Below are 26,016 nucleotides of genomic sequence, written 5' to 3'. Positions count from 1 at the left end.
AGGCACTAATATGTTTCTTTATACTCATTTTGGGAAAAGGAGCAGTCTAGAAGCATATAACCGGTTTTTCATTACTTATCTAAATAAATGGTTATCTGTAGAGATTAACTCAGGTGAAATTTATTTTCCTTGAATTACAGACATAGATGATTAATATTATATATTTAATTAAAATCTTTTCTTTAATAAAGAGGTGTGCAAATACGGCTTTATTGGTAACTTACTGTTCCTTTTTGACCTGAGGATAATATTTATAACTTACTATACTTAAAAAAAAAACTTACTATACTTAACATCAGTAATTATAAAAATCTGAGTTCTCTCATACTGAGTTTATAAGGAATAGAGTCAACTCCTATACTTATCATGGTTTTTGGAGGGATGACCACTTTATCATAGAAAAACAAGAATTATAGTTGTGCATGTTTATTTGGTAGTATGCATAGCCCTATGCCCTGGCCTCCAGGAAGTCCTGTGGTCTGCTGACTTAAACATACATGTATAGGACATGCAGCTACTATAGCTACCATAGTAATTATTTGCTGACTATGATAATGATAGGTTTGAGTACTTCAGAACTGGGAGACCAAAATGCCTGCCCTAGGATTTTCATATACAGACAGGCATGGTAAAAATAAATTAGTGTCTCTTTTTGAATTATTAAGGGAAGCCTTTTTGGAGGCTGCATAGGCTCAGTTTTATGAGAGGAGTATTGTGAAGGTAGATGAGGTGCAAGCCGAGTGACATTTCACAGTGGCTTTGAGGGGTGGTGATGGTGGCTGTATTACTCCTCATAGCAGTCGATTCCTTCAGTGGGTAAGATGTGTGTATGTCCATGTTTCTTGGACAAAAGAAAAGCAGATGTTCCCTCAGTCACTAATAATGAGCGAAATAATTGATAGTAGTGGTTGAAGGTTTAAGCTTAGTGTATGTTGTTACTAAAATACCTTGAAATTTCCTAATTTATCAACCTACATGAATCAAGATTTTTATAAATCTGAAGCAAAGAATTTACTAATATTTGCCGTAATAAGTTATGATTAATAATGTGGGCAGGTAACAAACTCAGTGTAAACACTTACTGAGCATGTTGTCAATAACAGTATTTGGAGTGATACAGCAATAATTTAGATACAGTTTCCACCCTCAAGGACTGAATTTTAATTTTTTTCTAGTTGTTTTCCTCATTATAAAGGTGATATATTAATAATAATATATATATATATATATATATATATATATTATCCATACATAATTGTATGTGCCTAGAAAATAGGGTAATCCTGGAAATTATCAAATCAGTACTGGTTACTGTTAAAGAGTGTGGGAAGAGGAGGGTAGATTTTTAAAAAATTTTACACATTTCTGTATTGTTTGAATTTCTTACATACATGTGTTAGTTTTTTCATATTTGAATGCTTTTTAAAAGATAATACATGTTTATTGTAATTGGAAAGTATAGAAAACTGAAATGAAAAGTTGTTCATAACTGTACCACCTAAAGAATGCCATTATTAACATTTTGGTGTATTCATCTTTCTTAGATGTATATTTTTTATATTGTTGGAATCAAATTATGTATGTAATTTTATCCTGCTTTATTTTGCTTAATGTTACAGCATAATTATTTTCCCATTTATCTCCCAAATTCTATTTAACTGTTTTAATGGCCACATTGTATTTCACTATATGGATGAACAATAATTTAACCCTAATGCTAGGATACTTAGGTTATATCCAGTTTTTCACTCTTATAACATTCTGAACATTATCATGTGTAAAGCTTTTTCTGTGATTTGAATGATTTCCTTAGAACAGATTATAGAAATAGAATTACTGAGTCTGATTTGGACATTTTAAAGATATTTGTGGTAGGTAATAACATTGATTTTTAAATGTAGTATAGTAACAACATTTTTACATAGACCAAATAGTCCCATGGGTTATGGTTGTTAGGTTAAACTTTATTTTTCATTGTATTCTTTGTAACTGTATTTGGTTGTTGATATCTTCAGATTGTCTAATAATAGTCAACTATGTTGAGCACTTTGCTCAAGACTGAAACACTAATGCTTTTTTTCCTCAGGACTTGGAGGGAGTGGATATCATCCTAGGTGTCTGCTCTAGTGGCCTTCTGGTTTACAAAGATAAGCTGAGAATTAACCGCTTTCCTTGGCCCAAAGTGCTGAAGATTTCTTACAAACGTAGCAGCTTTTTCATTAAGATTCGGCCTGGAGAGGTACAGAATTCGTGTTTCCCTTTCCTCCTGAATCAAACACAGACCATGTCTAAAACATCTCTTCATTCCTGTTTTCCTTGTTGTGTCATCTATGAGGTCTCTCTATAGCTAACTATTTAGGTGCTGATATTTTGTTTCCTAATCAGTCCTGTGATGCTTCTTCTCTTCCTTCCTATTTGTTTTCTGGACAGTTCTCTTCATGTAGGTAAATGTACCATGGCCAAAAGTGAAATTTGGATTAATAAACTTGTTCCTTGTTTACTCCAGGTAAAAGCTTGATGGAAAATATTTTTAAATTAAGTAGCATGAGATTTTTAAATTGTGGGGTTAAATTACTTATGTTTCGTACCACCTTACCTTATATAATTATTTGTATATGTAGGTTCTAGTAGTTACTGGGAATGTGTCCTAGGGTCAAGTTCTAGATTTTTAGTAAAGTTGGATGTTCAACTTTGTACCAGATAACTCAGTTACTAGTTGGTGGTCAATTTTCAGAATATACTAATGCTGGCCAAATTTAACTTTTATATTAAAGAGCCATCATGGTATCGCAGAAAATTGTTCAAGTAGGAATTAAATTAAAAAAAAAAAGTTCTAGTGCCTACTCTGCCACCTACTAAGTAAAAGACCCTGGATAAATCTAAAGTGTTCCTTACCATTCAAGGGGGATAATACCTGCTCTGTCAAGGTTGATTTGAAGATCAAATGAGATGACAGAGGCAAAAGCTCTGAACAGGAAAGCATCGTACTAATGTAAAGAGGCTTTTTTGTGTATATATCACCATCTGCTGGTGAAAAATGGCTCATTATTTGAACATGGAAATACTGAATGTGCAGCCTTAAAATTTCAGATAAGGATTATCACTGAAGCATTTATTTATACCATAGTTATTTACCTGTGCCTAGCAAAAGTCAAAGAGTTTCAAATCCAAGAGTCATTCAGTCAACAAATATTTATTGATGGCTTTCTTTGTGTCAGACACTATTCTAGGGGCTAGGAACAGTAAATATCAATAAAAGAGTCCATCCCTCAACAATCTTTTTTTTTTTTTAACATCTTTATTGGAGTATAATTGCTTTACAATGGTGTGTTAGTTTCTGCTTTATAACAAAGTGAATCAGTTATACATATACATATATCCCCATATCTCCTCCCTCTTGCATCTCCCTCCCACCCTCCCTATCCCACCCCTCTACGTGGTCACAAAGCACCGAGCCTATCTCCCTGTGCTATGCGGCTGCTTCCCACTAGCTATTTTACATTTGGTAGTATATATAAGTCCATGCCACTCTCTCACTTCGTCCCAGCTTCCCCTTCCCCTTCCCTGTGTCCTCAAGTCCATTCCTCAACAATCTTACATTTTAACGTGGGAAGGCAGGAAAAAAAAAAAAAATATATATATATATATATGATAATGGAAGTCCTTGGTTTCTTTAAATGTTAACTATATAATATATACTAAAAATGCAAAATTCTTACTTAAGAAAGCAATAAAGAACAACAGTAGGATTTTGAGAAGTGTAGTATAGTATGGTGACTACAATAGATGATTCAGAAGTAGCGTGGTGTAGTGGCAACCATGAAATTCTGGTTCTGCCGCTTAATAGCTGTGAGACTAAGCAGGTGACTTCTCTGATCTCAGTTTCTTCAACTGTGTAAAAATATAGATGATACTGTCTGATCATAGTGTTATTGGCAATAATAGGCACTAGAAGTAAATGCCAGTGTCCTTTCCATCTTATAAAGTGTGCTTAAGGCAGAAAAAAAGAGGCAAGAGACTAGCAGGACAGTGTTTCCAGTAGCCCTGGCAGGATGTGGTTTACTTCAGTCAAAGAAGTATCTAGATAAACTAATGATCAATCAAAGAAAAAAAAAAGCATTTAATAATTCAATAATCTGGTTTGAGCCACAATCTTTAGTTCCTATTACTAAAAACGATTGCATAATAATATTAGTTGATTGGAGGAATCACCTGCTATCCTATTCCCTGATTATTGAGTAGTCTAGTATCCTAAATGCAGACAGTAACTAAGGAAGAGCAGTGTCTGGACAATCAAAATGTGACTTAATTGTGTCTCAGAATAATATACAGTGTATATGTGTGTGTGTGTGTGTGTGTGTGTGTGTGTGTGTGTTTCTGAACAAAATAAGATGTGTAAATGATATAAGATGCATTCCCTGGCTTCCTTGCTGTAGAAAAAACCACTCTCAGTGAGTAAATTTCTTTTGGTAAGTAGGAAAAAATTTCAAATGATATTTTATGTCCTTAGACTAGTAACTTTCTTTTTATTCACAATGATCTCTTCTGCAGCACCATATTTCTCTGGTCCTGTATCACTGTAGTTGAATAATACTTTATGTTCCATGTTTATTTGTGTATTTATAGCAAGAACAGTATGAAAGTACCATCGGATTCAAACTTCCCAGTTACCGAGCAGCTAAGAAATTATGGAAAGTCTGTGTAGAGCATCACACATTTTTCAGGTATTGTTCTCACTTAAGTATTTTTCAAGGATAAATTATTTATGCATGTTTCTATTTTAAACCTGCTATTGAAATTTCCTTCTTTGCATGGCTGGCCGTCTTTTATTTAGCTCAGGTGAGATCATCTTAAGCAAGATAAAATGAGTCTAGTTCTCCTCCTTTGGGTTGAAAAACACTGTCTTAACATTCCCAGAGCACCTTTCTGTGTATGGTAGAAGGAGGAGGGAAATGAGAAATAGGAACCTGTGTTTACTAGAGGCTCTGTGATTGCCCTAACTGGAGCTAAAACCAGTCCTGTCAGGAAGAGGTACCCTGACTTACCTCCACATGGAATTTCTCTAAGGAGTGCTTAACTACCTTCTGTGGGGCTCTTATACTAGAAGGTTAAAGATGTGAAGCTGATCGTTATCTTGGTTCTAATCAACCCCAGAAAGGGAGCACAGAGAACCATCTTTGAAGCACAGTTGTATCAGATAAACAGAAGACAGAAGAAAGTTTCATCTCCTTTGCTTTTCACGAGGACATATAATTAACCCCTTGTGTTCATTTACTGAGCATTTTCTGTGTGCTTACCCTTTGTGTAGGCACTGTACTAGGCATTGGGAAGATATCACTAGATAGTTCTAGTCCCTGTCCTGATGGAACATAAAATCTAGCAGACAAATAATTACTTCTGTTGAAAGGAGAGCCAGCTAGTTGTCAGTTTGCCTTTTTAAGAAAATATCTTTATTCTAGAAAATTGCACGTATAGCACAATGAAGAGAATAGTATAATGAACTCCTCTGGTCCCAAACTCCACCTTCAACAGTTAAAACCCCAAGGTCAATCTTGCTTCATCTATATCCCCACTCACTCCTTCCTACTACTTCTCAGATTATTTTGAAGCAAATCCCAGACTTTATGCCATGTCATTCATAAATAAACTTGACTCTTTAGGAATGGTTCTCAAGAGAGAGAACGACGATAACTTTTTCTTTTGTAATTTCATATCATACTTAGCACTAAAGAACACTGGACAGAAAGACAAGTCAGGGAAAATAACATTTCAATTCTCATTTCAAATAAAACATGAGGCTACACCTTATATTCGATTAAAGAATTTTAATCATTGTCATTAAGATATTTGTTTATGTTTTCATCATCTTCTTTAAAACCAAGAAAACAGAGTTTTAAAAGAGGGTGACGAAGAGTAAAAAGAGGTTTTTTCCCCTTTTCTTTTAATTGAAGTATAGTTGATTTACAATGTTGTGTTTGTTTCAGGTGTACACCAAACTGATTCAGTTATACATATATATATTTTCAGATTCTTTTCCCTTATAAGTGATTACAAAATATTGAGTATAGTTCCCTGTGCTATATAATAGGTCCTTGTTGGTTATCTGTTTTATATATAGTAGTGTGTATATGTTAATCTCAAACTCCTAATTTTCCCCTCCCCTCCAAAAAAGAGTTATTTTGAATGTTTAATATCTATGGTATAGGTTTCAGCTGCAGCCAATGCATTTACTTGTAGGATAGCATATTTAAATCCATTGCATCAAAATAAGAGAATATATTAAAATGTAATTCTTCATTACATAAAAGAAAGCATTTGCTGAATTAAACTACCCCAAAGAGAAAAAAATACTCTCTTTTTGGTAGTATTTGATGTAGCAATTTATACATTTATTCAGCAAATATTTATTGAATGCCAGATTCATGCCAGGCACTATGCCAGAAGTGAAAACACAAAATGAATAAGTCATAGTTTTTATTCTTTACCCAAAGAGAGCTCACAGTCTCGTAGTGGAGACCAGCACATAAACAGATTGTTTCAATTCAGTGTAGTAAATGCCATGACAAAAGAGAGCACAGGGTACTGCTTAGAAAGAAGATGGGGTTCCTAACTGAGTTGAAAATACACCAAATATCCTATTAAATAGGACTTAATAGGCATTGAATACCAGGCATTGAGTTTGGAGTGCATTTGACAAAATTATTATTCTACGAGAGGGGAAAAAGTGCTCTGGGCTTGAATTCCGTGACTGCCCAACTTCTTAACAGCTATGACCTTAAGCAAGTAACCTTTTTTGAGGTTCAGTTTCTTTTATCTATAAAATGATGAAAATATTACAGGGGTATAGTGAAAATAGTACAGTGCTATAAAAGCATTTTGAAAACCATAAGACCCTACCTATAGAGATATAAGATTATATCGTTAATATAAGCCACAAATAAATTATACATGTTGCTTCGAGAAATGACAGAATTAAAATAATGATTGCTTGATTGGAAATTTGTCTTAGTAACTATAAGGAAGCTGTGAGAATTGTGAAACTTTTTAATACTTGATTTTGTCTTTATCTCACAACCTCATTAGAGTGAGATGATATACATAATATATGATTATCATGTTTTTTCCCCCCAGACTGACATCTACAGACACCATTCCTAAAAGCAAATTTCTTGCCCTGGGATCCAAATTTCGATACAGTGGCCGAACTCAGGCTCAGACCAGGCAAGCTAGTGCTCTGATTGACAGGCCTGCCCCACACTTTGAGCGTACAGCAAGCAAACGGGCATCCCGAAGCCTTGATGGAGGTTTGTATTGAATATTAATGATTTCTTGTTATCCTAACTCTTTAGAGAGAGATAAAGGAAGAATGGTTATCAGATGTGATTGGGCACATTCAAACTAAGTACAGTTATCTATAAGAGAATCAAATTAAAGAATCTCAGTGATAAAATGAAATGGATCTCACTAATTGTCGAATTTAGTGGAATCATCTTAAGAAAAGGGGAACAGAGGTTCAGAGAGAGTAGTAACTAGATCAAGGTCCCACTGCTGGGAAGTGGTGGATTGAACACCACTAGAATTGGAATTAGAATTCAGAATCTCTACCACAGGGTGAAACCTAATGTAGTATACTGAGCTAAACCCCTCTTGAACATTTTTAAATAGTTATTTTTCAAGTAGAAAAGAGGGAAGGGGTCTGCCTCACTAGTGCAATCACTGAAAAAGTTTAGATCATTTGTCATGTGTCAATTATAGACCAAAAAAACAATCCTATTACTGGAGTGTCCAAATTTTGTTTAAATAAAAGAGGGAGGAAATAAATAAGTTTCATAATTGTATATACTGACAGAAGATCTGTTTCAGTTTTTCTAAGTTTAGTCTCAAGGATTTGAGAGCATTAGCATTACTGAAATGAAGTAATAAGCCACATTCAGTTCTTTTTTTTTTTTTGGCCCTGCCACGTGGCTTGCAGGATCTTAGTTCCCCTACCGGGGATTGAACCTGGGCCCCGGCAGTGAAAGCACCGAGTCCTAACCACTGGACCACCAGGGGATTCCCAAGCCATATTCAGTTCTTTATGCAGCTAGAAAGAGGCGGCAAATAAATAAAAGTTCAGAAGGCAGTAACCAAAATAGAGTATTGCTGATTGCACCTCTATGCTATCTATTATAAAAGCAAGGTGCATGTTACAGTAGTTACAGGCTTCGGTTCTGGAATCGGACCTGGTTCCAATCTCAACCACTGCATTTATGATCTATCTTCTTGGGCGAGTTACTTACTCTGTGTCTCAGTTTTCTCATTCATAAAATGGGTATGATGATAATATAATATTACCTCAAAGAATTTTCATGAGAAAATAAATGAGATGATATGCTTGGCACAATGGCTGGCACTTAATGTGACCCCAAAATATTAGCTGTCATTAAAATATTGTTAATATTCTGGCCACAGCATTATTATTTTGTTTTGTATCATCCAGAACTATGCTGCCGTATTCTGGTTTGTTGCATTATGGGAGCATATATCAGAAATACCTAGCTCATTTTAAAGGAATCAGGAATGGGTCAGCCACACTTGGAAAAGAAATCACCTAAGCGGTAGAACTTTTGTGCTTCCGTACCACAAGTCATGCTTCTTTCTTTCTGACGTTTCTCTACAAGGCAGATTGTAGGCTTTGTTTATTTACTCTTCATCACAACACTAGGAATTAAGCTCAGAGATTAAATAACTTTTCTTAAGATATGATAGCTGGTAAGTGGATTGGAGTATAGGTTGGTTTAACTCCAAAACCCATGTTCTACCAGATACTTACTTACTTACTGCTTTGTTCAACAATTTATTTTAAACTTCTGTGTGTCAGGTATTGTTCTAGTTATTGGGGATACAGCTGTGAACATACAGACATGGTTCTGCCCTCATGGGGCTTACATTCTATGGGTAGAAACAGAAACAAAATGAAACAAGTTCAGATAGTGATAAGTGCTATAAAGAAAATAAAGCAGAGTAGTGGGATGGAGAGTGTCTGTGGATGGGGAGATTGGGAAGCTGTTTCAAATTGAGTGGTCCGCTCTAAATTTAGAAGGTTCCTCTGAGGAGCTTCATTTGAACTGAAACCTGAATTATGAGAAGGAGCCAGCCATCCCCAAATCTGGGGGGATAAACATTCTTGAAGAGGGAGTAGCAAGTACAAAGACCTGTAGGTAGATGTGAGCTTGGCATGTGTCTAGGTCAGTGCTGTCCCATAGAACTTGCCATGCTGATGAAAATCTTCTATTTTGTGACGTCCAGTTTGGTAGCCAGTAGCCACATGTGGCCATATGAACTTGAAATGTGACTGTGAAACTGAGGAACTTAATTTTAACTAAACCTAAATAGTCACACGTGGCTAGTACAAAGATCTACTCCACTACAGGGGTAGTAAAGCAGAATCTTGGTGAAGTCTGTTGCAGGATCTGGGTGAGAGCTGACAACAGTTTGGACTGGAGTATTGGCGTTAAAGACAGTGAAAACTGGTCAGGGATACAATTCAGAAGTAGGGCTGACAGACTTACTGGTAAATTAATTGTTGGAGATGGTAAGAAAAAGAAAATCAAGGTTTATTCCTAGGCTTGATCATTTAGTACAATGGGAAAGTCTGAGAGAGGAGCAGAGTTTGGGGATGTAGGAAATCAAGACTTCTCTTTTGGACATGTTAAGTTTGAGGTATGATCACTCAATCCTCATATCTGCCGTATTCATATAACAACCTCAGGCATCTCTTTCTTGTCTGGTAAATCATCCTACCTCCAGTTTATCTTAGTTTTGGGGAGTTATTATTCTTATTATTTTATCCCCATTTTTCAGTGAGAAAATTAAGGCTGGAAAGTTTAAGCAACCTGTTCAAGATCTCACAGCTAGTACGTTCCAAAGCTTGAACAAAAACTCTTGTCTGTCTGATACCATATGGCTTCTTCCACTAAATGAAATTTCATTGTTATATAGATACTATGCCTGATGTATCTTTTCTTTCTAATAGCAAAAATAACCAACAATTCAAGGGTTAGTGAGCTTTGGTACTTTGAACAAATTAGAAAGCTTTACTTTTTTTTTTTTTTTTTTAACATTTTATTTATTTATTTTTTAACATCTTTATTGGAGTATAACTGCTTTACAATGGTGTGTTAGTTTCTGCTTTATAACAAAGTGAATCAGCTATACATATACACATACCCCCATATCTCCTCCCTCTTGCGTCTCCCTCCCACCCTCCCTATCGCACACCTCTAGGTGGTCACAAAGCACCGAGCTGATCTCCCTGTGCTATGTGGCTGCTTTCCACTAGCTATCTATTTTACATTTGGTAGTGTATATATGTCCATGCCTCTCTCTCACTTCCTCCCAGCTTACCCTTCCCCCTCCCCGTGTCCTCAAGTCCATTCTTTACGTCTGTGTCTTTATTTCTGTCCTGCCCCTATGTTCTTCAGAACCATTTTTTTTTTTTTTTTTAGATTCCATATATATGTGTTAGCATACGGTATTTGTTTTTCTCTTTCTGACTTACTTCACTCTGTATGACAGACTCTAGGTCCATCCACCTCACTACAAATAACTCAATTTCGTTTATTTTTATGGCTGAGGAAAGCTTTACTTATAAAGATGCCTCTGTTCCTTGTAGAAATAACATGTTGACTGTCTCTATTTTTCTAGCTGTAGAAACCTCACAGTTCAATTCAAGATTTTAAAAAACCTTGATGTCTCTGTCTATTGACTAATATTGGCCAGTTCTTATTAAATTATATACTATGTTCCTGGGAGGAAATCTCCAAAAATTTGTCTTCAAATGTTGTAGCGATGTTTGAGTTTCCAAAACTAAAGCATGTAAAACAATTCTAAAGGAAGAGAGTCAGAGCTTTGGTGGCTTTACCATTAGTATCACAGAGTTTTGGGAGCTTAGAAAAAGTTTTGTTTTGTTTTTTTTTAAAGTTCATGGCAACCCTGCATGGAGCTAGTCTGTTGGCGCCATTTTCCCAACAGCATTTCCTTACTTAGTGTCTGTGTCACATATTTTTTAAAAATTTTTTAATTTAATTTAATTTACTTTTTTATACAGCAGGTCCTTATTAGTCATCAATTTTATACACATCAATGTATACATGTCAATCCCAATTGCCCAATCCAGCACACCACCACCCCCACCACCCCGCCGCTTTCCCCTCTTAGTGTCCATAGGTTTGTTCTCTACATCTGTGTCTCTATTTCTGCCCTGCAAACCGGTTCATCTGTACCATTTTTCTAGGTTCCACATATATGCGTTAATATACGATATTTGTTTTTCTCCTTCTGACTTACTTCACTCGGTATGACAGTCTCTAGATCCATCCACGTCTCTACAAATGACCCAATTTTGTTCCTTTTTGTGGCTGAGTAATATTCCACTGTATATATGCACCACATCTTCTGTATCCATTCGTCTGTCAGTGGGCATTTAGGTTGCTTCCATGACCTGCCTATTGTAAATAGCGCTGCAATGAACATTGCGGTGCATGTGTCTTTTTGAATTAATGGTTTTCTCTGGGTATATGCCCAGTAGTGGGATTGCTGGATCATATGGTAATTCTATTTTTAGTTCTTTAAGGAACCTCCATACCTTTCTCCATAGTGGCTGTTATCAATTTACATTCCCAAGAACAGTGCAAGAGGGTTCCCTTTTCTCCACACCCTCTCCAGCATTTGTTGTTTATAGATTTTCTGATGATGCCTATTCTAACTGGTGTGAGGTGATACCTCATTGTAGTTTTGATTTGCATTTCTCTAATAATTAGTGATGTTGAGCATTCGTTCATGTGCTTCTTGGCCATCTGTATGTCTTCTTTGGAGAAATGTCTATTTAGGTCTTCTGCCCATTTTGGATTGGATTGTTTGGTTTTTTTCGATATTGAGCTGCTTGAGCTGTTTATATATTTTGGAGATTAATCCTTTGTCCATTGATTCGTTTGCAAATATTTTCTCCCATTCTGAGGGTTGTCTTTTCGTCTTGTTTATGGTTTCCTTTGCTGTGCAAAAGTTTTTAAGTTTCATTAGGTCCCATTTGCTTATTTTTGTTTTTATTTCCATTACCCTAGGAGGTGGATCAAAAAAGATCTTGCTGTGATTTATGTCAAAGAGTATTCTTGCTATGTTTTCCTCTAAGAGTTTTATAGTGTCTGGTCTTACATTCAGGTCTCTAATCCATTTTGAGTTTATTTTTGTGTATGGTGTTAGAGAGTGTTCTAATTTCATTCTTTTACATGTAGCTGTCCAGTTTCCCAGCACCACTTATTGAAGAGGCTGTCTTTTCTCCCCTGTATATCCTTGCCTCCTTTGTCATAGATTGACCCTAGGTGCGTGGGTTTATCTCTGGGCTTTCTATCCTGTTCCATTGATCTATGTTTCTGTTTTTGTGCCAGTACCATATTGTTTTGATTACTGTAGCTTTATAGTATAGTCTGAAGTCAGGGAGTCTGATTCCTCCAGCTCCGTTTTTTTCCCTCAAGACTGCTTGGGCTATTCAGGGTCTTTTGTGTCTCTATACAGATTTTAAGATATTTTGTTCTAGTTCTGTAAAAAATGCCACTGGTAATTTGATAGGGATTGCATTGAATCTGTAGATTGCTTTGGGTGGTATAGTCATTTTCACAATATTGATTCTTCCAATCCAAGAACATGGTATATCTCTCCATCTGTTGGTATCATGTTTAATTTCTTTCATCAGTGTCTTATAGTTTTCTGCATAGAGGTCTTTTGTCTCCCTAGGTAGGTTTATTCCTAGGTATTTTATTTTTTTTGTTGCAATGGTAAATGGGAGTGTTTCCTTAATTTCTCTTTCAGATTTTTCATCATTAGTGTACAGGAATGCAAGAGATTTCTGTGCATTAATTTTGTACCTGCAACTTTACCAAATTCATTGATTAGCTCTAGTAGTTTTCTGGTGGCATCTTTAGGATTCTCTATGTATAGTATCATGTCATCTGCAAACAGTGACAGTTTTACTTCTTCTTTTCCAATTTGTATTCCTTTTATTTCTTTTTCTTCTCTGACTGCCGTGGCTAGGACTTCCAAAACTATGTTGAATAATAGTGGTGAGAGTGGACATCCTTGTCTTGTTCCTGATCTTAGAGGAAATGCTTTCAGCTTTTCCACCATTGAGAATGATATTTGCTGTGGGTTTGTCGTATATGGCCTTTATTATGTTGAGGTAGGTTCCCTCTATGCCCACTTTCTGGAGAGATTTTATCATAAATTAGTGTTGAATTTTGTCAAAAGCTTTTTCTGCATCTATTGAGATGATCATATGGTTTTTATTCTTCAGTTTGTTACTATGGTGTATCACATTGATTGATTTGCGTATATTGAAGAATCTTTGCATCCCTGGGGTAAATCCCACTTGATCAAGGTATGTGATCCTTTTAATGTGTTGTTGGATTCTGTTTGCTAGTATTTTGTTGAGGATTTTTGCATCTATATTCATCAGTGATATTGGGCTGTAATTTTCTTTTTTTGTAGTATCTTTGTCTGGTTTTGGTATCAGGGTGATGGTGGCCTCATAGAATGAGTTTGGGAGTGTTCCTTCCTCTGCAATTTTTTGGAAGAGTTTGAGAAGGATGGGTGTTAGCTCTTATCTAAATGTTTGATAGAATTCACCTGTGAAGCCATCTGGTCCTGGACTTTTGTTTGTTGGAAGATGTTTAATCACAGTTTCAATTTCATTACTTGTGATTGGTCTGTTCATATTTTCTATTTCTTCCTGGTTCAGTCTTGGAAGGTTATACCTTTCTAAGAATTTGTCCATTTCTTCCAGGTTGTCCATTGTATTGGCATAGAGTTGCTTGTGGTAGTCTCTTAGGATGCTTTGTATTTCTGCGGTGTCTGTTGTAACTTCTCCTTTTTCATTTCTAACTTTATGGATTTGAGTCCTCTCGCTCTTTTTCTTGATGAGTCTGGCTAATGGTTTATCAATTTTGTTTATCTTCTCCAAGAACCAGCTTTTAGTTTTATTGATCTTTGCTATTGTTTTCTTTGTTTCTATTTCATTTGCTTCTGCTCTGATCTTTATGATTTCTTTCCTTCTGCTAACTTTGGGTTTTGTTTGTTCTTCTTTCTCTAGTTCCTTCAGGTGTAAGGTTAGATTGTTTATTCGAGATTTTTCTTGTTTCTTGAGGTAGGCTTGTATAGCTATAAACTTCCCTCTTAGAACTGCTTTTGCTGCATCCCATAGGTTTTGGATCATCGTGTTTTCATTGTCGTTTGTCTCTAGGTATTTTTTGATTTCCTCTTTGATTTCTTCAGTGATCTCTTGGTTATTTAGTAACGTATTGTTTAGCCTCCATGTGTTTGTGTTTTTTATGTTTTTTTCCCTGTAATTGATTTCTAATCTCATAACATTTTAGTCAGAAAAGATGCTTGACATGATTTCAATTTTCTTAAATTTACTGAGGCTTGATTTGTGACCCAAGATGTGATCTATCCTGGAGAATGTTCCATGTGCACTTGAGAAGAAAGTGTAATCTGCTGTTTTTGGATGGAATGTCCTATAAATATCAATTAAATCTATCTGGTCTACTGTGTCATTTAAAGCTTCTGTTTCCTTAGTTATTTTCATTTTGGATGATCTGTCCATTGGTGTAAGTGAGGTGTTAAAGTCCACCACTATTATTGTGTTACTGTCGATTTCCTCTTTTATAGCTGTTAGCAGTTGCCTTATGTATTGAGGTGCTCCTATGTTTGGTGCATATATATTTATAATTGTTATATCTTTTTCTTGGATTGATCCCCTGATCAATATGTAGTGTCCTTCCTTGTCTCTTGTAACATTCTTTATTTTAAAGTCTCTTTTATCTGATATGAGTATTGCTACTCTAGCTTTCTTTTGATTTCCATTTGCATGGAATATCTTTTTCCATCCCCTCACTTTCAGTCTGAATGTGTCCCTAGGTCTGAAGTGGGTCTCTTGTAGACAGCATATATATGGGTCTTGTTTTTATATCCATTCAGCAAGCCTGTGTCTTTTGGTTGGAGCCTTTAATCCATTCACGTTTAAGGTAATTATCGATATGTATTTTCCTATGACCATTTTCTTAATTGTTTTGGGTTTGTTTTTGTAGGTCCTTTTGTTCTCTTGTGTTTCCCACTTAGAGAAGTTCCTTTAGCATTTGTTGTAGAGCTGGTTTGGTGGTGCTGAATTCTCTTAGCTTTTGCTTGTCTGTAAAGCTTTTGATTTCTCCATAGAATCTGAATGAGATCCTTGCCGTGTAGAGTAATCTTGATTGTAGGTTCTTCCCTTTCATCACTTTAAGTATATCATGCCACTCCCTTCTGGCTTTTAGAGTTTCTGCTGAGAAATCACCTGTTAATCTTATGGGAGTTCCCTTGTATGTTATTTGTTGTTTTTCCCCTGCTGCTTTTAATAATTTTTCTTTGTCTTTAATTTTTGCAAATTTGATTACTATGTGTCTCGTCATGTTTCTCCTTGGGTTTATCCTGTATGGGACTCTCTGTGTTTCCTGGACTTGGGTGGCTATTTCCTTTCTCATGTTAGGGAAGTTTTCGCCTATAATCTCTTCAAATATTTTCTTGGGTCCTTTCTCTCTCTCTTCTCCTTCTGGGACCCCTATAATGCGAATGTTGTTGCGTTTAATGTTGTCCCAGAGGTCTCTGAAGCTGTCTTCATTTCTTTTCATTCTTTTTTCTTTATTCTGTTCCGCAGCCGTGAATTCCACCATTCTGTCTTCCAGGTCACTTATCCGTTCTTCTGCCTCAGTTATTCTGCTATTGATTCCTTCTAGTGTAGTGTTCATTTCAGTTATTGTATTGTTCATCTCTGTTTGTTTGTTCTTTAATTCTTCTAGGTCTTTGTTAAACATTTCTTGCATCTTCTCGGTCTTTGCCTCCATTCTTTTTCTGAGGTCCTGGATCATCTTCACTATCATTATTCTGAATTCTTTTTCTGGAAGGTTGCCTATCTCCACTTCATTTAGTTGTTTCTCTGGGGTTTTATCTTGTTCCTTCATCTGGTACATAGCCCTCTGCCTTTTGATCTTGTCTATCTTTCTGTGAATGTGGTTTTTGTTCCACAGGCTGCAGGATTGTAGTTCTTCTTGCTTCTGCTGTCTGCCCTCTCAGAAAAAGAGTTTTGAAATCATTTATTCCAGCCATCTTATTTTGTAGAAGTAGAGTCTGAAGCTTAAAAAAGTAATTTGTCCAAAGTTAACCTAGTTTGGTACTGCAAATTTAAGACAGAATTCACATTTTCTGGTATCCAGATCAATCCCTTTTTCCTTGGTTTATTCCATGATGCCTTCTTCCTATCTTTACAGTTTGAAAACTTTTTAAAGATACATGATCTTAACTGGTGTTGGTCTTGATAATTACCACAGTACTTGCTGCATTGTAAGTGCTTAACAAATAAAATTTGAAAATAAGATGATTATTTTTCTTATTTAGTTGAACGTGAGCACAATTTTTATGTTCCACACTTTCTGTGTGTTATTTTAAGTGCATTAGAATTTCCTGTTACAACTCTTGTCCCTCTGTTTAATTTCTCTGCTTGGGAGAAAAGTGCTTAAAAAAAAAAATCTTCACTCAAATCCTGATGAAGCTGAGTACCTTTCCATAGTTTATAGGCTATTTGCATATCATTATTTCTGAAGGGCCTGTTCAAATCTTTTGCTCATATTTTTATTGAGTTGTCTGTCTTATTAATTTGTAGGGGTTCTTTATATATTCTTGTCTCACTCCCAGTCTTAGGGAGAAAGCATCAGTATTTCATCATTAAGTGTGATGTTTGCTCTGGGTTTTATGTAGCTACCTCTTATCAGATAAGAAATATCTAAGAGTTTTTATCATGAATGAATGATGACTTTTATCAAATGCTTTTCACTTCATTGGTTGATATAATATGATTTTCTCCTTTTTTTTTTAAATTTATCTATTTATTTTTGGCCGTGTTGGGTCTTTGTTGCTTCACGTAGGCTTTCTCTAGTTGCTGCAAGTGGGAGCTACTCTTCGTTGCGGTGCGTGGGCTTCTCATTGCGGTTGCTTCTCTTGTTGCAGAGCTTGGGCTCTAGGCACACGGGCTTCAGTAGTTGTGGCACATGGGCTCAGTAGTTGTGGCTCGCGGGCTGTAGAGTGCAGGCTCAGTAGTTGTGGCGCATGGGCTTAGTTGCTCCGCGGCATGTGGGATCTTCCTGGACCATGGCTTGAACCTGTGGCCCCTGCATTGGCAGGTGGATTCTCAACCACTGTGCCACCAGGGAAGTCCTGTTTTTCTCCTTTCTTATGTTACGTGGTGGATTACATTGATTGATTTCCATTGTTAAGCCTTCTTGGCATTCATGAAGTAGACTCAATTTGATCATAATATACTTTTCTTATGTCATTTTAGGCTTTTTGCAATGATTTTCATGAGAGAGATAGACCTGTAATTTTCCTTTCTTGTAATGTTGTCAGGTTTTAGTATCAAGTTTATGCTGGCCTCATTAAATAAATTGAGAAGGATTCTCTCTTTTTCTGTTCTCTGGAAGAGTTTTATGTAAGATTGGTATTATTTCTTCCTTAATGTTTGGAAGAATTCACCTATAAAGCCAGCTGGTTCTAAAGATCCCTTTGTGAGAGGCTTCTTTACTTACAGAGTCAACGTCTTTATTAGAAAGGACTATTAAGATGTTCTAGTTCTTGGTAATTGCGTTTTTCTAGGAAATGTCCATTCCATCTAAAATTTCAAATTTGTTGCCATAAAGTTGTGTATCTTTTTAATATCTATAAGATCTCTAGCACTTTTGTGTTCCTGATATTGGTAATTTGTGAACCCACCCCCCCTTTTTTTTTTAAAGAATCTTGCTACAGATCTATTAATTTTATTACTCTTTCCAAAGAACCAACTTTTACTTTTGTTTTCTTCTGATATATTTTTAATTTAGTTTATGCCAGCTAGTATCTTTATTATTTTCCTTTTACTTTTATTGAACTGTTCTTTTTCCAATTTCTTAAAAGGATACCCATTGATGTTTCTTATTTCTTAGCAACCTAACCTTAGAATTCAAGTGATTTGCCTAAGGTCACATAGTCAGTGACAGAGCTAGAAGTAGAATCTAGAACTGTTCTCCCAGTGCTGCATTTTTTATTCTTCACCATGATGACTTCTTTTTTTGTAGAAGAAGGAGAATGAAGGATGTCAATAGTCAGTATTCATTGAGCACTTAGTATGTTCCAGACACTGTTCTAAACATTTTACATATATTATCTTTTAATCATCTGAATTGCATATAAACTGAGTAGGACAAATCTTTTGTAGTTCTGTTTTTAAGTGTCTTTTTTTTTTTTCCCTCTGTGTGCTGTCTTCTCAGTATAAGAACTGGAAACATGTGTCTGGAAGCTGTTTTCCCCTCCTTTTCCTAGATCCTTTTCCATTCCTCTTAATAGAGAGACTTTCCCCTATTAGACCTCCCTCTTTTTTGTTTTTTAAATTAATATAAGCCTCTAAGCTAGAGATGGTGTATTAGGGAAACTTTAATAAGAATTGCTTTATAAGGGGCCTCATTTTAATGAACATTCCCTTTCTCTTCTGATATATCTGGTGCTCAAAGCATCTGCTTCACCAGCTGAAGAACTAAAACTGGTTCCGATCCTAGTTCATACTATAAGAGGGTGAAGTCACAAGGATAAGCTAATAATGACGACAAGGATTTTTCAGTTTATATTTTTGTTGCACTTTTCGCTTTTCAAACCATTTCCATATATTCCTCTTTGGTACCAGCAACCTAGCAGACAAGAAGCATTTAGGAATTCTTGTTTTACTCATGAGGAAACCGGGGCACAAGAAAAGTTATATAACTTCCTAGGATCACACAACCAAGCTGTTCATCCGTCCAGTGAGTAGTGGTTGCAGTGATTCTTGCCAGGGGAATACATCCATATCATCTTTGGAGCTTTAAAACAAAACAAATACCTAGGCCTCACTTTTAGATACCACATCTGTCTGTTGTGGAACTGAGCATCAGCTGAGTTTTTTGTTTGTTTGTTTTTCGAGATCCGTAGATGATTCATGTGGGCCCTCTGATAATGGGATCACTGATCCACTGCATACCCATTGTACCTATACCGTACTAGCAGAAATTGTGCTAGTAAGTAACAGAGCTAGAACTAGAATTTAAGACTCCTTTTACACAATGTGATGGTTTTGAGTTTTACGCTTCTCTGCTCTAGTAAATAACTAAGTTTCTGTTGTTGTCAGATAAGAGCAACATAATACTGGAGTTAATGGGTCCCCAAGATTATCACAACCAGCATTCTTCTTTGCCTAGACCTTCAATAATGGGAAATAATTGAATTTTTAAAGTTAAGTGTTCTCTATGTATCAAAATCTTTTAATAGTTAACAAATGAATTTATAAAACTGAAAAACCAAAACATCTTAAAAAGTAACCATTACCTCCAACACTGAATATACTAAAAAGCATTGAATTATACAGTCTAAATGGGTGAGTTTTATGGCTCAATAGAGCTGTTTAAAAAGACAAGAACCACAGTCAACTACCATGATTCTCTGGGGTGATCCATAGTTTTCATAGCCTTCTTATGGAGAAAAGGAAAGAAATCTGCCTCTCTCCAGAGCTCCTAGGTGATGTTTCACTTGAATTGCATTTCAATGTGTGCATAATTAGTTTTTGCCCAAAATACTCTTGAAATAATATTAACCCATAAAAAAAAATACAAAGACTTAAGTATGACATTAAAAGTTATTATATGTAGGATTTATAAAGTAATTTTATATCCACTGAGTATACCAACCATCCTGTAGAGTTCATATCTTTCACATTTTACAAATGATGCAACTTTCTGCCTCTGTTTCTAACTGCCGGTTTCTACACCTATACCTACTTTCGCACATATAGTACAGATTGCCAGGGCTAGAAATGCTGAAGACTTAAATTATTTGGCTCTGCAGTATTAGTACTGGATTAAAACCAAATGCAAGTGGCAAAATAACACATGGTGAAAGTATGGGCTATGCTTCTCGGATGCCAGGCAGATGCGAATTAATTCTTTGAGAAGAGGTGTGAATACACATGTATAATGATACTTTAATACAACTGTGAGCAAAATATTTTGTCACATTCCCCTGTGATGTTAGATTTGGTCTGCCATCTGCCATTCTTGCATTGACTGGCTTAGAGCACTCATGAGTAGCAGGGACTTGCAAGAGGCTACAGAGTTTTCATTGAAAGATAAGGTAGATCCTCGAGGGGGATGAGGGACAGAAGGATTGGGAGTTTGGGATTAGCAGATACAATCTAGTATATATAGGATGGATAAACAACAAAGTCCTACTGTATAGCACAGGGAACTATATTCAATATCCTGTGATAAACCATAATGGAAAAGAATATGAAAAAGAATATATATATGGCTGACTCGCTTTGCTGTACAGCAGAAATTAACACAACATTGTAAATCTACTATACTTCAATAAAATATTTTAAAAAAGAAAGAAAAGGAAAGATAAAGTAGATCCTTGTGTTTCTGTTGCTTTTCCTGTGTATCCTCTGAGGAGTTATTTCTTTCAATGGACATCATTACAGAACATCAAGCATTTTTTTTCTTGGTGTTGTGTATATGAAGTAGTTGTGAATTTCAATTTTTAATCTGTTCTGATTCATGGAGTTCCTTTGTATGACCTAATTTTTACTGCTTATACATCTAAATTTATCAGGAAAAGTTAAGTTCAAAATACTCAGTTTAAGAAGGCAGGAAAAGAATCAACATTGTGAAAATGACTATACTACCCAAAGCAATCTACAGATTCAATGCAATCCCTATCAAACTACCACTGGCATTTTTCACAGAACTAGAACAAAAAATTTCACAATTTGTATGGAAACACAAAAGACCCCGAATAGCCAAAGCAATCTTGAGAACGAAAAATGGAGCTGGAGGAATCAGGCTCCCTGACTTCAGACTATATTACAAAGCTACAGTAATCAAGACAGTTTGGTACTGGCACAAAAACAGAAACATAGATCAATGGAACAGGATAGAAAGCCCAGAGATAAACCCACGCACATATGGTCACCTTATCTTTGATAAAGGAGGCAAACATATACAGTGGAGAAAAGACAGCCTCTTCAATAAGTGGTGCTGGGAAAACTGGACAGGTACATGTAAAAGTATCAAATTAGAACACTCCCTAACACCATACACAAAAATAAACTCAAAATGGATTAAAGACCTAAATGTAAGGCCAGACACTATAAAACTCTTAGAGGAAAACATAGGCAGAACACCCTATGACATAAATCACAGCAAGATCCTTTTTGACCCACATGCTAGAGTAATGGAAATAAAAACAAAAATAAACAAATGGGACGTAATGAAACTAAAAAGCTTTTGCACAGCAAAGGAAACCGTAAACAAGACCAAAAGACAACCCGCAGAATGGGAGAAAATATTTGCAAATGAAGCAAGTGACAGAGGATTAATCTCCCAAATTTACAAGCAGCTCATGCAGCTCAATAACAAAAAAACGAACAACCCAATCCAAAAATGGGCAGAAGACCTAAATAGACATTTCTCCAAAGAAGATATACAGATTGCCAACAGACACATGAAAGAATGCTCAACATCATTAATCATTAGAGAAATGCAAATCAAAACTACAATGAGATATCATCTCACACCAGTCAGAATGGCCATCATCAAAAAATCTAGAAACAATAAATGCTGGAGAGGGTGTGCAGGAAAGGGAACCCTCTTGCACTGTTAGTGAGAATGTAAATTGATACAGCCACTATGGAGAACAGTATGGAGGTTCCTTAAAAAACTAAAAATAGAACTACCAAAAGACCCAGCAATCCCACTACTGGGCATATACCCTGAGAAAACCATAATTCAAAAAGAGTCATGTACCAAAATGTTCATTGCAGCTCTATTTACAATAGCCAGGACATGGAAGCAATCTAAATGTCCATCGACAGATGAATGGATAAAGATGATGTGGCACATATATACAATGGAATATTATTCAGCCATAAAAAGAAACGAAATTGAGTTATTTGTAGTGAGGTGGATGGACCTAGAGTCTGTCATACAGAGTGAAGTAAGTCAGAAAGAGAAAAACAAATACAGTATGCTAACACATATATATGGAATCTAAAAAAAAAAAAAAAGGTCATGAAGAACCTAGGGGCAAGACGGGATTAAAGACGCAGACCTATTAGAGAATGGACTTGAGGATACGGGGAGGGAGGGGGAAGGGTAAGCTGGGACAAAGTGAGAGAGTGGCATGGACATATATACACTACCAAATGTAAAATAGATAGCTAGTGGGAAGCAGCCACATAGCACAGGGAGATCAGCTCGGTGCTTTGTGACCACCTAGAGGGGTGGGATAGGGAGGGTGGGAGGGAGGGAGACACAAGAGAGAAGAGATATAGGGATATATGTATATGTATAACTGATTCACTTTGTTATAAAGCAGAAACTAACACACCATTGTAAAGCAATTATGCTCCAATAAAGATGTTTAAAAAAAAAAAAAGGCAGGAAAGTGTGTAATAAAAATTATAAAGATTTCCATGTAAAATAATTAAAATTTAAAAGTCTCAGCACATGAAGGATAATGATCTGTTATCAGAAATATTAAATCATGTGGAAACAGACTGCATTCCTAGACATTGCCAGGTAAGTGAGGTCTTACTACGAAGTATATGGATGTTTTCTTTTAGTTCCTGAAAGAATGAAGATAAAAATCATAAAAAGGGTATGAGTGATTGTTTTTAAGTGAGTAATCTGAAACTTAGATGCCCAGTAATCCAAACCAAAACAACTCTTAACTCTGTGAAAAGATAAAGCTTTTGTCATAAGCTTATATTGTATATTCCCTCTAAAACAGTCTGTATAGTCTATATATAATCTTTGCCCTAAATCAGGGCTTCTTAACCTAGCAACCTTGTCCTGTACACACTAGAGCCAGTACCACTTTCTACTTCACTCCTCAGTTGTGACAACCAAAAATGTCTCCAGACATTGCCAAATGTTCTCTGAGGTGTCAAAATCACCCCTGGTTTAGAACTGCTGCCCTAAATATATTAGAGAACAGGAGCAATAATAAAAATTGATAAGACTCTGGAAGAGGATAGGGTAGAACTCAAAGTGTTGTTTTGGTTTTTTTAAGGACTAAAGGCCAAAGGTTTTGAACTTTATTTCATTTTTTTAATTAATATTTTTGGAGTATAGTTGATTTACAATGTTGTGTTAGTTTCTGCTGTGCAGCAAAGTGAATCAATTATACATAATCATATATCCACTCTTTTGTAGATTCTTTTCCCATATAGGTCATTATAGAGTATTGAGTAGAGTTCCCTGTGCTATACAGTAGGTTCTTATTAGTTATCTGTTTTATATATAGTAGTGTGTATATGCCAATCCCAATCTCCCAATTTATCCCTCCCTGCCCCTTTCCTCCTTGGTAACCATAAATTTGTTTTCTACATCTGTGCCTCGATTTCTGTTTTGTAAATAAGTTCATTTGTACCATTTTTTTAGATTCTACATATAAGTGATATCCTATGATATTTGTCCTTCTCTGTCTGACTTACTTCAATCAGTACGACAATCTCTAGGTCCATCGATTTTGCTGCAAACGGCATTATTTTGTTCTTTTTTTTTTTTTTTTTTTTTATAAATTTATTTATTTATTTTTGGCTGTGTTGGGTCTTCGTTTCTGTGCAAGGGCTTTCTCCAGTTGCGGCAAGCGGGGGCCACTCTTCATCGCGGTGCGCGGGCCTCTCACTGTCACGGCCTCTCCCGTTGTGGAGCACAGGCTCCAGACGCGCCAGCTCAGTAGTTGTGGCTCACGGGCCTAGCCGCTCTGCGGCATGTGGGATCTTCCCAGACTGGGGCACGAACCCGTGTCCCCTGCATTGGCAGGCGGATTCCTAACCACTGCGCCACCAGGGAAGCCCTATTTTGTTCTTTTTTATGGCTGAGTAATATTCCACTGTATATATGTACCACATCTTCTTCATCTGTTCATCCATCAATGGACACTTAGGTTGCTTCCATGTCCTGGCTATTGTAAATAGTGCTGCAGTGAACATTGGGGTGCATGTGTCTTTTCAAATTATGGTTTTCTCCAGATATATGCCCAGGAATGGGATTGTTGGATCATATGGTAGCTCTATTTTCAGTTTTTAAAGGAATCTCCATACTGTTCTGTATGGTAGTGGCTGGACCAATTTACATTGCCACCAACAGTGTAAGAGGGTTCCCTTTTCTCTACATCCTCTCCAGCATTTATTGTTTGTAGATTTTTTTGATGATGGCCATTCTGACCAGTGTGAGGTAATACCTCATTGTAGTTTTGATTTGCCTTTCTCTAATAATAAGTGATGTTGAGCATCTTTTCATGTGCCTCTTGGACATCTGTATGTCTTCTTTGGAGAAATGCCTTCCACCCATTTTTTGATTGGGTTGTTTGGGTTTTTTTGGTATTGAGCTGCATGAACTGTTTATATATTTTGGAGATTAATCCCTTGTCCGTCACTTCGTTTGCAAATATTTTCTCCCATTCTTTGGGTTGTCTTTTCATTTTGTTTATAGTTTCCTTTACTGTGCAAAAGCTTTTTTAAAAAAATATTTATTTATTTATTTATTTATTTTATTTTTGGCTGTGTTGGGTCTTCGTTTCTGTGCGAGGGCTTTCTCTAGTTGCGGCAAGCGGGGGCCACTCTTCATCGCGGTGCGTGGGCCTCTCACTATCGCGGCCTCTCTTGTTGCGGGGCCCAGGCTCCAGACGCGCAAGCTCAGTAGTTGTGGCTCACGGGCCTAGTTGCTCCGCGGCACGTGGGATCTTCCCAGACCAGGGCTCGAACCCGTGTGCCCTGCATTAGCAGGCAGATTCTCAACCACTGCGCCACCAGGGAAGCCCTGCTGCAGAATTCTTTATGAAAATAATCGCAATTCTCTAAATACCCCTCTGAGTCAGTGTACAATACCAGTACCAGGTATTTTATCTGAAAAGCATGTAGCTGTAGGCAGCCTCCAGCCTCCTCATCTCATTTGTTTCCATCTTGGTCAGAGGTTGTCAGCAGCTCTGAGTCTGCTAATGGCCCAAATGGTTGCTGATAACTGTTCATCAGGCTGAGTTTGGCTCCTGCCAACCATCTCTCTTCCTTTTTTGAACCCGTGTCTCCTGCATTGGCAGGCAGATTCTCAACCACTGCGCCACTAGGGAAGCCCTGTGCAAAAGCTTTTAAGTTTAATTAGGTCCCATTTGTTTATTTTTGTTTTTATTTTCATTACTCTAGGAGGTGGATCAAAAAAGATCTTGCTGCAGAGAGTGTTCTGCAAATGGATTAAGTGCCCCAACCAAATGACATAGACTGGCTGAATGGATTGAATTTTATTTTTTAATCAAATAATTAAAAAGGAAAGTGTCTGGTTCAAAGATTTGCCTTTCAACAAGCTTAAAGAAGCATCAAAATGTGTACATGTCTTATAAGAAGATTCCTTTATCAAGCTATTTTGTAATCATTCCGAGGAGGCTTAGCAGACGAAATCAGACTGAATCCTTTTTCCTAGAACATATTTTTAGGTTCCTGAAATCACCTATAAATAAATGGATCTTTATTTCTAAAAGCCTTCATAGAAGAAATCAGACTTAATTAACCCATTTTTTCCTTTGTAGACTACCTTGCAGGTTCTTGAAACTAATAGATTACAAGGTTAAACAATTTTGCCAACTTTTTAATAAAATGAGTTTTCCTTTTTTTTTTTTTTTCGTATTTTACTGTCCACATCCAGCCCCCTCCCGCCTCCTGTCCCACCCTTTATGGAACATTATCGTTAGGACATTTTAGCTTTTCTGTTAGGGTACTTTTAGCTTTCTTATTGCCATTATTGCCATCAGTTACCTGCCAGAGCACTAACAATTTATTTTTTACCTTCTGTATGATAGCCCACTGGACACTGTAACAATCGTATGTGTCCTGGAGTCACAATTATT

General features: G+C 36.4%; 1 protein-coding gene across 32 annotated transcripts in view; it reads left to right on the top strand.

Moving 5' to 3' along the window:
* The window catches only part of EPB41 (erythrocyte membrane protein band 4.1), a 203,104-nt gene that overhangs the window by 116,171 nt on the left and 60,917 nt on the right, over positions 1-26,016 (top strand). For all 32 annotated transcript variants that reach the window (XM_082439801.1, XM_082439812.1, XM_082439823.1 and 29 more), the window contains exons 9-11: positions 2,087-2,239; positions 4,627-4,724; positions 7,132-7,304. In XM_082439801.1, the coding sequence (XP_082295927.1) occupies positions 2,087-2,239; positions 4,627-4,724; positions 7,132-7,304 (424 nt within the window). The remainder of the gene's footprint in view (positions 1-2,086; positions 2,240-4,626; positions 4,725-7,131; positions 7,305-26,016) is intronic.

The sequence above is a fragment of the Balaenoptera physalus genome (assembly GCF_965194825.1).
Source record: "Balaenoptera physalus genome assembly, chromosome: 1".
Lineage (NCBI taxonomy): Eukaryota > Metazoa > Chordata > Mammalia > Artiodactyla > Balaenopteridae > Balaenoptera > Balaenoptera physalus.
The sequence above is the reverse complement of the archived record's forward strand: the minus strand, read 5'-3'. Positions and strand labels throughout refer to the sequence as shown.